The 14,554-nt window shown below is 39.1% G+C and overlaps 1 protein-coding gene across 1 annotated transcript in view; it reads right to left on the bottom strand.

Moving 5' to 3' along the window:
- The window catches only part of FBN1 (fibrillin 1), a 229,404-nt gene that overhangs the window by 55,775 nt on the left and 159,075 nt on the right, over positions 1 to 14,554 (bottom strand). Inside the window, exons 31-35 of the mRNA XM_032856557.1 lie at positions 12,586 to 12,711; positions 4,378 to 4,500; positions 4,114 to 4,236; positions 2,846 to 2,971; positions 852 to 974 (exon numbers count right to left, since the gene is read on the bottom strand). Coding sequence (XP_032712448.1) covers positions 852 to 974; positions 2,846 to 2,971; positions 4,114 to 4,236; positions 4,378 to 4,500; positions 12,586 to 12,711 — 621 coding nt within the window. The remainder of the gene's footprint in view (positions 1 to 851; positions 975 to 2,845; positions 2,972 to 4,113; positions 4,237 to 4,377; positions 4,501 to 12,585; positions 12,712 to 14,554) is intronic.

Raw genomic sequence — 14,554 nt, 5'->3', positions numbered from 1 at the left:
AGGAGTATGGGCTGTGGAGAGGCAACTTCCTCAGGTATGTTGGATGTCCAGCTTGGTGTCATAACAGTTTTCAGAAAAAAGCAGAAGAAGAATGCGTGGGGAGGAGTACCCTGGTCCAAATTTATTTCAGGGAGGGGGTCGTGATAGTGGTGGTGGTCATCATAGTCTAGAGAGCCACTGAATGATAGCTTGTTTAGGTAGCTGGAAAAAAAACAACAACAACACATTTTTCCCCCTGAAATCCTGGGCCTGTCCAGAAAGAGAATTGCAAATGTCTTGCAAAGTCTTAACTCAGTGCCTAAGTGAACCAAGTGATGGTCTACTGAGGGCCTATAGCTTTTCTCATTTTTTTCCTTATGCTCCCTGAGAATTCCTTGCTCCACAAGAAAACAATCTCTGTGTTAGAAACTGGTAGGCGAGTTCTCTGTATCACATTCCCTGGTAACCAGAGACAGGCCAGGGTGGCAAGGGGTGGGAGTTACAGTGGAGAAGTGCAAGGAGAAAATTCAAAATCCCAGCACAGTGCGTGCCTTTCAAAAGGAAACTCTACGCAAATGTGCCTAAGGAGAAAAGGAATAGCTGGGAAGACTTACAGCCAGTGCACCCCTGGAACCTTCTTCTGCGGCCATGAGCTCAACTGAGACTACAGATCTTGCTCCTTCTGCTGCCTGCTGCTCTTCCCTCTGTGTCCTTATGTGTAACCATTTCCCAGGAATTTATTCTGGGATTTCTATTGCCTTCTCCCCGCTTTCCTTTTGTGACTGAGCAATCCTGCGAGGTCCCAGGGAGGCCCCAACAGCCAGGTCTCCAGGACAGTTGGGAGCAGATTCTGACGTGAACAGATGTCTTACCTGTGCAATTCCCACCACTTCTGTCCAGTTCGTAGCCGATCTCGCACTCACAACGGAACAGGCCGGGAAGGTTATGGCAAGTTCCAAAAACACAGATGTTCGGAAGGGAGCACTCATCAATATCTTGGGGATGGATGCAAAGGGGGAGAAAGGAAATTTATTTATTTAATTTTTTTTTTTTGGCTAAAGGAACTGCCTAATGTCATCACCCAATGCTATTAAGAAAATGAAGGCTATCTGACTTCAATCTAGGTGCCTCTCCTGTAACTAAATCAGCTCCCATGGAAGTGAAGCCTCTTAGCTGAGAACTTACTTTTTTTCAGCCCCCCGTACATGCCAAGCAGTAAGCTAAGCATCACAGATGTACAGTTTCTGCTGTTCCACATGGGCTCATGTCCCTTTTGTGAAGTAAGAGTCCAAAAGACTACTTTAGACCCTGTTCTTTGGTTGTTCTTATCTATACAGTCACTGTTCTTATCGTGGGTTTAATTTCTACAAACCACAAAGGCTCTGTGGTAGCTTTTATAATCAGTTTTATAATCCTCTGGATCCCTAGAGCTACTTTGGGTGCTTACTGTTGTGGATGGAGATCTAAAAACTGCAGAAGCCTCTTTCAGGCCCTGGTCCCCCCCCTCACGCTAACCTCCTGCTTGGGTAATGGACACGTAGCCGCAAGCACAGCCTCAAGACTGGCTTTAAATAGCCATAATCCCTGTGCCGGCAATGATTTATATTAAGAACAAACAAACAAACACAACCTTCTCTTATAGCACAGGGAGAAGCAAAACTTTGACTGTGACTATTTATGTTACCAGAGGTGGCAGAGACCCTGTTTTGGTTGGATGTTCAGAGTAACAAGAGTAAACAAGGCATTAGGCACATGATCAAGAGCATAATCTGGTTTCTTGCCTCAGAGGAATTTTATATATCAAACTCTGCAGAGTTAATATAAACTGTTTAAAGAACACCTAATGGTTCCGTAACAAAGAAAAGTATTTACAGAGAACTCTATGAGAGAATGAGTATGCATGTCCTAGTGAAAGTTAATGTCCTATTAACAAGCAACAGTTATTAGTTAAGATATTAATCAGGGTCTTGTTTAAACTTCTACTGTCAATGGTTATCGTTTGTTTATTTCTACTGAAATCTTTTTAGTTCACTGTAGACGCGCTAATTCTTCTCCGTGAGGGATAATGTACTTAGACTTGACAAGTGTGGGGAAAGAGAAGAACCTTGTGCTTCCTAGTGGGAGCCATCCTTAGCCAACAGGCTCCTAGGGTTCTTCTTGTCTGACTAACACCTCTGGAAGACAGAGTCTTGAGCTAAGAGACAGCATGACATACAACATTATCCCTAGGGGCCCCCTACTGAATGGATTTGCAAAGGACTCTTCCATGTTCACATATATTAGATACTTAGAGACCATGTGAGACATGCCCAGTACATTATTCTACATATGGAGAAGATTATCTGCTCTGTTATTATTTTAAAGCTTTTATTTCTAGAAACCAAACCATAGCAGAGATTAAAAACATATTTAAAGAGAATCCTTCAACAGGACATGATTTGGGGTCTGGTACTTGGAGCTCCTTCCCCTAGGAGGTTGGACTGATCTGACCACACTCAGTTAGCCTCTCTCTCTCTCCTATGACCAACGGGTGTACTCGTGCAGACCATCTGGCCAAGGTTGGGTATGCAGTTTTGAGGCCAGAAAGCTGAGATTTTTCTCTGCACGAAGAGAAATGGTCCAGCTAGAGACCCAAGACCTCCACAGACTGAACGGACCACCTCAGATCTGAAGCCAAAACATATGTCAGTAGATAACTAAATAAGTAAGTAAGTAAGTAAATAAATAAGTAAATATTATATATAATATATATCAATATATAATAATAAATTAACATGTAATATATAATATATATTTATCAGGAATGCTCAAATAACCTAAGCTTGTCAGGCCCTGCAAGGGCCCAGGCAACTTCCCCATCAGTTACCTTCACAAGCTTTCCCGTCTGCACTGGGCACAAAGCCCATGTCACATTCACAGCGGTATCCTCCCGGGGCATTCAGGCACTGGCCATTGCCACACAGATTCAGGTTCTCCGAGCACTCATCAAGATCTACAGTCAGAAAGACACACCAGTTACTCTTCCCCAGTTAGGAGCTTTCCGGTTCCCCATGTCTTTCATTTTTTTTTTTTTTTTAATCATTGTCAACTTCCTGAGTGTAGTGAGGTCTCATCATAGTTTCTATTTGACACCTTTAAACCCATTTTTTCCTCTTCTTTGAATGTTAGTATTGACTAATCCATGAATATGGGGCTCAGATTCAGAATCCTGAATGCTGAATTATCCCTAATGATGTAAAATGAAGAATAAGTCCAATGCATCATTCAAATTAAGGCTTTCATGAGCAGGGTCATGCACAGAAGGACACATCCATGACAGGAAATTATGTGCCATGACTTGTGTCCATTTCTCAGGTTTCAGACTTGGCTTGGATGGGCAGCAAAAGACCTAGAACACCAGCTACGGAGGAGGCCAAACATTCCTGTCTGCTAGATCTCTCCTGAGCTTTGCTAATAACCACAGGCACTAAATATCAAACACATGAACCATATATGCCCAATACATAAAACTCTGAATATTTTCTAAGGAGTAATGGGAGGTTTATGACAACAAAAATTCACTGGGTTGGACAAAAACAATTTCAAATACGATAAAAATTTTCAGCGAGTTGAAAAAGTTCCAGGTATATTAACTGACGGAGCCTTAGTCTCCTTTATGTTTAAATGGAGTCTTGTGAGGGAAGCTTTCAGGATACATAAATGCTTTCAAGTCACGTGAAACAGACCTCAATATCTTATGTTCTAGAACGTCTGAATTCCTGTTCCTCACATAGCTTTCTACAGCAAGCTCACCCTTGGGTTTGGTACAGAAAACAAGTCAACAGTGGAAAATAGGCACAAAAATATAAAGGCTAAGGATTATAAATGGAAGTGTGATTTTTTTTTTTTAAGTAAGGACATCATTGCATACAGTGATACCCATACCAACTATATAACTAACTACATTTAACTTCTGAGGTCTCTCTAATTGACCTGGTTCCAAATTTCCATTCCACGGGGAGGTAGTTTCAAATAACCAATCATCTCTGTTCAAAGTTGACTATAATGGACCAGAAGAATCGACAGTCTGAAAGACGGAGGAACACCTGGCTTTTCTGGTTGCCATTTACGCAGTTGTTCCCAGCACGAGCCTACCTGTACAAGTGAAGCCGTCACCCGTGTATCCTTCTTTACAGAGGCAGCGATAGGAGCCCATGGTGTTCTTGCAATCTGCATGTTGGCTGCACATGTGTGTTCCATTGGAACATTCATCCAGATCTTATGGAAAAAAGTCACATCATATGAACAAAAAGCATCACATTTAGAGTCAGTAGCATAGACATTTTTTTCTGTACAGAATTAATATTTTCAGGTTTATAATCTACACAGCTCATGAGAAGCATCTATTTTTCAACTCACCGGTGCACTTAATGCCATCTCCAATCCATCCCGGGCTGCAGCTACACTTGAAGCTTCCTGCCGTGTTAGTACATACGGCATGTCTGTCGCAGTTGTGTGCTCCAATCTCACATTCGTTGATGTCTGGAAAAATCACCCGTGGTTTAAAAAAGTTTAGCACAGATGCCTTTTTGGTCTTTTAAGTAACTTAGCAATAGCAACTAGCAACTTCAAAAGTTGACTCACTTTCACACTTCCCATAGTATAATATAGATTGGTTTGGTGACTACATATATGACTCTACATATATTGAACAGCTTCAAATTTTAATTTATAAAGAAAGGACAATACGATGCTACTTGCTACTATTAATTCTAATTATCTCCCATTACTTTAATGTAAGCATCTAGTTCCTGCAAAACAAAATGGACCTCTTTCTAGTTGAAGACCTTAAAAAGTGATTTGCCTAACGTTCCATGGCACTAAAACACATGGTCACACTTTTCTATTCCCAGTATTTTTATTAAGTCAACTACAGAGTAATGGTGCACATTGTTATCTCATACAAAGGAATACAATATTGTTGGCATACTAGAAAACTTTTTCACTCATACGTCATGTATTAAATATATTTTATTCTTCAATGGACATAAATTATTTAATTATGCTATGTTTTTAAAGAAGTTTTACTTTAGGCATTCTAATTCAAACATTTGCAGGGAATTTTCCTTCAGGCAGTGAGTGAACCATCTTTCCTCTAGCTTCTTAGTGTTCTAGCATGTTAGAGACCCAAGGCTCCTTGTATATTTCATGTAAAACTCAAATTAATCCAATGGATATTTTTCTGTAAAAGGAGCCAGATTAAGGTCGCATTACTGTCAAAAAGAGAAAACAGGCCTAAAATGGAGTCACTTGTGCTAAGCCCTGTATCAGCAAACCACGGCTTAATACCTAACTTAATTGCTTAATACCTAACTTAATTGGAACGAAACTTTTAGCTAGTCAATCTGGAGTTACCTGGTTAGCACTGAGAGGTAATCTACTTGATAGACCTCTTCTGTCCCCATAGGAAGGTGACCTTGCCTGAAACCATCTCCTTTTTCCTTGTTTCTCTGGCCCCTTCTACCAGAAAAACCTTCCACTTTGTACAGCTCCTTGGAGCTCCTTTGTATTCACCAGATGGGAAGCTGCTGGGTGCATAAGTCATGGAATAAAGCCAATAAGATCTTCAAATTTTACTCAGTTCAATTTCATTTTTAATACTACTAAAAGACTTCAAATTTTTGAAAGTTCTCCATTCTCCAAAATTCCATTTCTAAATTTGGCCAAGACAGATTCTATACTATAAAAAGTGCTATAAAATATAAAGTGAAATGTTTTGTTTTCTGTGATATTGTGACTTATAATAAGAAATAAACATTTGGGGGCACCTGGGTGGCTCAGTGGGTTAAGCCTCCACCTTCAGCTCAGGTCATGATCTCAGGGTCCTGGGATTGAGCCCCGCATCAGGCTCTCTGCTCATCGCGGAGCCTGCTTCCCCCACCCCTCTCTCTGTCTGCCTCTCTGCCTCATTGTGACCCCTCTCTCTTTCTCTGTCAAATGAATAAATAAAATCTTAAAAAAAAAAAGAAATAAACTTTTTTCCCCCTGATTCTGATACAAAGCTCCTAAAACCCTTGGAATTACCTAAGTGATAAGAGCATAAAGATGTCCTTTTATGATATTGATGAGGTAAATTTTGGACTTCACCTCAGGATGGGGTTCGTTACCCAGAGAATCAACCATGTGGTTCAAGGGCTAGAACTTTCAGTTCCACCCCACCAACCTCCATCAGAGAGAGGATGGGGGTTGAAGTAATAGCCAATAACCAATGATTTGATCAATCACGCCTATGTAATGAAGCTTCCATAAAACACAAAAAGATGGGTTCAGAGAGCTTCTGGATTGGTGAACATATAGAGATTCACATAGAATGGCTTGCTCAGAGAGGGCCTCGAAGCTCCACACCCCTGTCCCATGCTTTGCCCTGTGCATCACTTCCCTCCCCTGTACTGTTCCCAAATTGTATCCTTTTATAATAAACTGGTAATCTAATAAGGAAACTGGTTTCCTGGGCTCTGTGATGGGATAGAGGGTTGGTGGGAACCTCTAATTGATAGGATTAACAGCCAGTCACTCAAAAGCCCAGATAACAACCTGGACTTGTGACTGGCATCTGAAATAAGGACAGTCTTGTGTAAGTGAGTCCTTGACCAGTGAAAATTTTCATAATCTCTGAGTAGATTTTGTCATCGGAATTTAGTTGAATTTTAAGACACTCTGTTAATGATCGGAATTAAAATTGGTCCAGAATCCTTATTCCCCAAAATGAATCCATAATGAAAGACAGGTACTTCACTTTATAACAACTTTTTCATTAACTAAAAACTCGTAAGCCTGAATACTATGACTCTATATGGAAACCAATGTCTAGCACAAAACTTAGGTCAAGAAGGATAGCTTTGGCATGTGAAATGTTGCAAGAATTTTCAGTGATCATTTGAAAAGTGGCACGAAAAAAAAAACTGGGCAAGCAACTTGTGTTTACCCTTTTGTTTACTTAAGAAGCCCAATTAAATGATTTGAAAGTGTTTGGAAACACACTGTTTGCCAAATGTTCCATCTGAAGCCCTGAAATGGTCCTGGCATCTTTGGCTTCTTCATAACTTCTAGAGCAAACACAAAATAAAATAATGATATTTTTCCTACAAAAATACTTCGTAACATCACTAACGATCGCAAAATGAAAACATGCTTGGAAGAAAGTTCTTGGAATTACGACATATTGTATGGGTGAATTTTAATGTAGCCTTGGCAGCCACGTGCATCTCCTGAGTTATTAAAACAGGTCAAGGGAGGCACATACCAGGCGGCTTTAGACTTGTGACTGGAAGCTTTAACCAACTGAATAATTGAGCACGGCACATTCCAAGGAAATAAGGAGGAAGGCCAGCCCAGGGATAACAGTGGTAAGTATGCACGGGAATTCAAGAAAGTAAGCCTGACCTCACAGGCTCCCAAGAGGGACCATCAACACTTTCTTCCTCAGGTAACCACTCCCCTCAGAGTTAAGGACCACTTTTGCAGAGTCCTGTCTTCATTTCCCTCCTTTATTTGTCCTCATCTCTAAGTTGGGTAGAAACGATGAGCTTCCATTGCCTAAGTATTGAAGCTTCTTAATGTTATAAAAGTCAAGGAATTTTCTAAGTGGAAAAAACTCAGAATTTGACTTTCTTAATTGTCAGTTACTCAGAGGAGGATACCGTGGTCCCCAAGAACATGGGGACTTTCAAGGGACCCAAGACCAATAAGTGGCAGAACTCATTTCTGAGTCCGTTAGAACTCTTTTCCCTGTCCGCTGCTTGGCTCTCTTTCCCTTGGGCCACAGCAGCTAAATCATGCTGATTTCTTCAATCACATAAGGACTTTATTCTAAATCTCAGTTTCTGGAGTTTTCAAAACCTTGTGAGCATTAACAGACTTACAGAAATTTTCTATAATCTTTTCTACTAAGTACAATTTTCAGAGATGTTCATAGTCTGTCCACCTAGTAATTCTGTAATCTTTTTCTTTCCAACTTTCTAAGGACCCAAAGTACCCTGATTTTCATAGGCCCTTGAATACCTTCCATACTTAATCTTGCAATTAAGAAAATGGCCATTTCTTTTAAAAGGAGTCTCCCTCCCTTTTTAAATCAGTAATATGCTCATATAAATTTCTAACTCAAGAAAATACATGTAGTTTTACTGCAATGTTTTCAAGGTGAAAAGAAATTCTATCTGTGAGAAGCCATGTATTGTAGGCTTTAGGATACTAGGAGATGATACTCAGGAGCCAATATCCAACTCTCCATTTTATGAATATTTGTTTAAGTCATTATCTCAATGACTTACTCTCGGTATATAACAAGTGAATTAGAAAGAGTTGGTCATAAGGTGTAAAGGCATCCTTGAGGAAAATCTCCTTGTGTGTGTGTATATGTGCATGCATACTATTGCCAACTATTATTTATTAATTATTTCCACGTCAGCTTTGGGCCTAAGACTGTACTTCATTATAAAAGCAAACAGAAGGGGAAACTGAGCCATAAGGAAAATAAGCAAACAAAATGCTGTATTCAAACATTTACTCCTCAACAGTGTGAAGGCAACATAGCACATGTTTGCCAAGAACATCTCTTTCGGTACAAATGTTCTCTTTCCCCCACAAGTTTGCTCCAGACAGAAAATTCTTTTTTTAAGATTAAGAATAAGCCCAAGCCAAGAAAAGCAAGGAAATTCAAATTTAGGGCTGACACAGCAACCTCCTTAACCCCACCAAAGTTCCCTCACAAAGACTCAAAGGTCCTACTCGCATGGCTGTCTTGACAGGCAAGGGTGTGGTCCAAGCCAACCCCAGGCTCAGGTTCTGGGTGTGTCCCCCTGACACTCAAGTAAGGGCTTGTTCTCTGAGCCTCTCTGGCCTCCTCTGACAGTCATACAAGGAGAAGCAGCATCACCCCCACACACCTGCCCTCCTGTCACTGGGCTTCAGTCGCAGCAGAGCTGACACACTGTGAGACCTCCTTGATTGGGCATTGGGGAAGAGGACAGTAGAATAAATGGAGAGGCCAAACATGAAGGCTTGGGTTTCTCAATAAGGATCCAAATTTGAGCCAAAACTATTTAACTGAACACCCACGGAGTTTTCACAGGCTGACAGCCAGTAGAGAACAATTAACAGTGATAAGAAGCTGGAAGGAAACGGGCACAAATTCTCCCTGAGTCCTGATGGTTTTGAAGTATATGATTCCCCATCATGGACTAAGACCTATGAGTAACATTTCTCATGTGAAAAAAAGCAGAGAGTTTGAGAAATGGAATTACCCAGATATATGGCTATTTTAACCGAAAACAGTTCTGATTTTAATGGCATGCTTGCTTACTAACTGACTGAGTGAGCACATGGTGGGGGGTGGGTAGGTTCTTGTGAAAGCCAGGACCCACCAAGGATGGCACCTAGCAGCAACCTGGCTCTCCTTCCTCCAATCATTGTCTAATTATGATGACGTAGAATGAGCAGCAGAAGCCTTGCATGTGGGCCACAGAAAAACTGTAATCCAGCCCCCTTAAGCTAAGGACAGAAGAGCCGTGTTCTAGATTTTAAGCAAATGTACATTCTCCCTCCATTAAATCGAACGTTCTTCTCAGCAATACCCATGATTTGAATACAGCTTAAGGAGAAAACAGAAAACCTTAACATCTGTGTGGGATGGGAATGTCAGTCAGTGGGTGGATTCTGAGCACTGCTAAAGTGATTGGGAGGAAAAAAACATGTTTATTTGTTAAAATGGAAACAATCAGTAATGACAAGGGAGCTGAAATATTTAGACAAAGCTGTAATGGAACGCAGAGGACATTTTTGAGTTCTCATGAAAAAAAGTTCTTCCCTATGAAATAGCATACATATTTTTGTAATTCATTTACAGGGTACTCAAATATATATACACATATATGTATATATACATACATATTATAAATATACACATCATGTGTCTGTATACATATTATATATGTACAAAACTATATTTACATATATCACCAAAAACATCATTCCAGGTTTGTTCTTCACTGTTACTTGTGGTGTGGCTTGCTTTATCCCATTAGGCAAGATGCATATCTCTATTTACATTAGTTGCCTGGGACATTACAAACACTTGTCTTTAACATGACTATCACTAGGGTAACCTGATGGTATTCTAAGTTGGGAGTGACACCAATTTTAAACTAAAAGCAGGCTAAAAGAGCCCTAGTTACATGGGATTAAAAATACATTTTGGCTCAGGTTTTTAAAAACTTGTTTTTAAGTATACCAAACTTGCTGCCAATTTCTGTTTGTGTAAGTCATTCCCAATCCGACGTGATACTTTTGGTGGAATAACAGTATTTACAGAGGACCTCTTTCTCTTCCCTCACTGATGCACCCCCTCTCTCCATACCTCACCGCAGGGGTGCTTACCCAAGAGGAACACTTGTTTAACTACAAGGCACCCTGGTGAGTTGTTCAAACTCATGAACCAGTGGAAGAACTAGCAATAAAATCCAGAGTTCTGTGACTTCACACAAGAAATTATCACAGCCTGGGCTGCTATGATATCAAAGGGGCTATGAAACTCCAGTCTTCTCCCGACAGTGCTGGCTGGCTCCGATGAAACTGAAAAGTCATTTTAGGCTACAATTTAAAAGTAGGGGTTGAAAGAAGAGAGGATTTCTTGGACCTCCAATCTAAGTTTCTGTTCATGCAATTTACCAAAAGACTGCTGTTTTAATGCAAAACCAGTGTCATCTTCTCTAGTGTGGAGTACACAGCTCTCAATACCACAGTGTAAACTCAATTATGAAAAACAAGCCTTTGCATATTCAGAGTTTAAACTGATTTCAAGCATGTATCAGTAACTCGTAGTATAGAATTTTGCTGAACTAGAAGTTGCATTTCAACCAAAGTGGCTTCTAGATATACTGTGTCTGTAAGTCTCAGTTTACAATGACAATAATAGCTACCATTTATTGACCAGCTACTGTATACCAAGCACTGTTCCAAGGGCATTATATATATTATGTCTCATTTACCTAAAATGATATTGATATTGTAGGAAAACTTAAGCTTTCTTCATGGTGAAAGACCTAAAATAATTGGCTTCTCCACATGCTTCTGTTAACTGGAATTTGGAGCACGAAATTCTAGAGATCCTTTTCGTACAGGGAATGAAAAGTGTCCCATTAGATTAACTTCTCCCTCTGTAAGCCTCTTGGTTCTCTGGGCTGAATTTCAGTGAGAGCAACTGAACCAAACAATGGTATTAGCCTCTATTGGGTAAAATGCAATATGGAACTACCTTACCTTCCCCTACATTAGTGCCAGACCACCATCCCTTATTCAAGTCCTATATTTATCTTGAAAGCTTACAATAAAGCATGAACCATAGACATACTGAGCTAAAGTAAGCATCATTTGTACCCCAGAGACCAGTAGTTGAGATTTTAAACACTGTTCTACTTATTAGAATGGATCCCTAGCCATGCTTCATATGAAGAGTAATATAGTGAGCATGAAGGCATTCTAGCTTCATGCTTCTTTTTATAATTTGGCTAGAACTTGTCATTTTTGAACCAATAGTAATATTATTGGCATTATCTTGTATATCTATAAATTTGAAACTTAACATTATTGGACAATTTGGAATGATAATAAATATCCTTGCAAACTTTCTTGAAAATAATGTTGATATAATTAAGAAAAGGACCTTTACCACATTGCCAATCTGCAAATATTTTAATGTTCGTTTCAAGTCACAAAGGCTTGCCAAACTGGCTTTTGGAATTAAAGTCTGCTATTTGTAAAGAAATTATGCCATTACCTAATTCAAGCTCACCATGATCTCCATTATGTTTTAAATAGTTATATCCCATAATCTGTTATATTACTATAAGTAACTCTAGTAAAACTTTATTATTTTATTCCACATACTTACGATCATGGCCTCAAATTTGAAAACACCGACTAAATGCTTAATAACAATATCTTCCATACAAAATGATTTTATTTGATGTTTAATAAAATAAGCTCCTACAAATATTGTAAAAAGATTTTCTTATGGACGACTGGTAGTAGGCAAACAAAATTACAAATGGTTTAATTATCATCTCATAAGATCTGCTAATCCCCAGGAATGATCTGGGCTAAAACAACTGAATACATCAAAAGCACACTAATTTAAGAAACTGGAAGGCTGATGAGAATTGATGAAAAATACAAATTGTAGGATGTTTCTTTAAAACCTTAGTTATAAAACCTTAAATGAAATGTTGACAAGGGAGGCTTGCTTTAATAAAGGGATAGGAATGTTTGGTAATTAGCACGTTAACTACTTTGATATAAAAATGTGATTTTTAACCTCATAAAAATGTGATATTTATGGTGTTAGTTATGGTGGTAATTCATCCAATATGCCTTTTTTCACAGGTAAAGAGAAAAGCTTCAGCATAGATCCAAAGTATGGCAAGCTTCAACGAAGGACAGGCTAAATTAATGAAAACTGTTTTTCAAAAGGCTTTATAAAGTAAGTAAATGTTAGGAGTTTTAAAACTTGTCTTACTCTGGTAGTAGTCTCTTAATTATCAAGCGTTTTTTGTTCAAATTGAAAACACATACCTGTGCAGCCAGTTTTTCCTTTTTTGCCTGAATAGCCCATATCACAGTGGCAGATAAATGAGCCTTTGGTGTTTTCACAGGTTCCACTTAGGCAGATATTTGGATTCAGGTCACATTCATTGACATCTGTAAAATACAGATATTATTAATACATATAACTATTTGTTTGATACCACTGAAAACTTTCTGCCTGAGATAAAACAACGATGACAAATAAATTAGAAAAGATGAACTGTTTTCACTCAAAAAAAAAAAAAGTATCATATTTACAGAGCTCAGTTCACACCTGCCTTCTCTCCTGCAGGCTAACCAGGTCAACTGGCTCTTTACCTGGGCCATGAGCAGGAGGTCGAGTAAGCAAATAAACTGAGGGACTCTAGGCTGCCTTTAGAGCCTGTTATGTGACAGTTTAGAAAACTTTTAAAAGCAGCATATTCTGTTGCAAGATAAAAATTTTAATTCAGTCTGTGACTGCCAACATTTTAGTTTCCAATTTTAAAGAAATGATAGATGAACTAGGAGTCTTAGGGAAGATAGTTACAAACTTCACTTCTTTCCCAAATTAAAAATTATCTACTTTTTATGACATTCACTTCATAAATATTCGGTAAAGGTTTTCTGAAGATATAAATGTGACAGAATTTAACTATTTTCAATTCTAGATTCCCACTTCTGGCCAAGATGGAGTAATAGAGATGGAATTTATTTTCCCATGTGAAACACCAGCAAAAGGACCACAGAGGCAACAGAAAACAGTGATGCCTGATGGAAAGAAAACAAGCGAGGTGAGTTCTATGAATGTTCCAGATTATGGTGTAGGGACAGTTTTAAGGCCATGACCTGAGGGAGGGGATAATAGATGGAGCTGGGTAGTGTCCCAGAGTTGAGTGGATAAAGCTGGAAGTCATGGAAGGGCAAGGTAGAGTTCACAGGGCAGAATAAAGGACAGAGGAAAGCTGCATAGAGAGCTCTGGGATCTGCAAAGGGTCCCCGTCATGTATTCAGATAAGTAGTGATCAATACATTCATGTAAGGAAACTACTCAAAGCTAGGGGAGGTACCACTCGAAAGAATTAGAGGGAACAATCATCAGAACTCACAGAAGGCCCAGAATTGTGTCTGTTCCTACTGGTTAGACTGGAAAATCTCATAATTCAGAAGGGTCTTGGCTCAGTCATGGGGCAAAATAAGTCTCTTTGCCATGGGGCAGAGTAACCACTGCTTAAAAGCACAAAAACAAGACTTTGAAAGGACGCATCTGTTTCCAAATAATTTATCTGGGTTCCAGAATAAAGCCTAAGAATATTTCTAGGGATACAAAAATATCTAGCAACTAGTAAGTCAAAATTTATCATGTCTGGCATCCAATCAAAAATTATCAGGCACTCAATGAGGCAGGAAAATATGACCCATAACGAGGAAGAAAGTCAATTTACTGAAATGACCCAGAACTGACAGAGGTGATGGAATTAGTAGACGAGGATGTTAAAGCAGTTATTAATACTCTATTTCATAGGCTCAAAAAGCTATGATTGAACCCATCAAGTAGAGACAGGGAAGATGTAAACAATGACCCAAATCAAATTTTGAGAGATGAAACGACAACATCTGAGATTACAAAGATACTGAATGGGATTAGATAATGCAGAAGAAAAGTACAATAAATTTGAAGACATAGCAATAGAATATGTCAATATAATCAATTCTAGAGTCCACTGCATTCTTGTCAGAAATAAATTTTGCTTGCCTTTAGTAAAATATTTAAAAAGCCCAAATTCTAGTCACAGCAGAAGAAGGGTTAAGTGTACAGAAATGAAACAAGTGTCCCTGTGGGGATGACCAATGGTCAGCTCGGCCCGCACAACATATCTGACAAGAATATTGTATCACAGTCACGACAAAGTTGCCCTTTGGAAGGCTGGCTTTGGAATATTAGTAATATGCCCTTAAATATCCTTACTTTTCCAAT

Source organism: Lontra canadensis, unplaced genomic scaffold, assembly GCF_010015895.1.
Source record: "Lontra canadensis isolate GAN:19392208 unplaced genomic scaffold, GSC_riverotter_1.0 scaffold12, whole genome shotgun sequence".
Classification (NCBI taxonomy): Eukaryota; Metazoa; Chordata; class Mammalia; order Carnivora; family Mustelidae; genus Lontra; species Lontra canadensis.
This window is presented reverse-complemented; position numbering and strand designations above follow the sequence as displayed.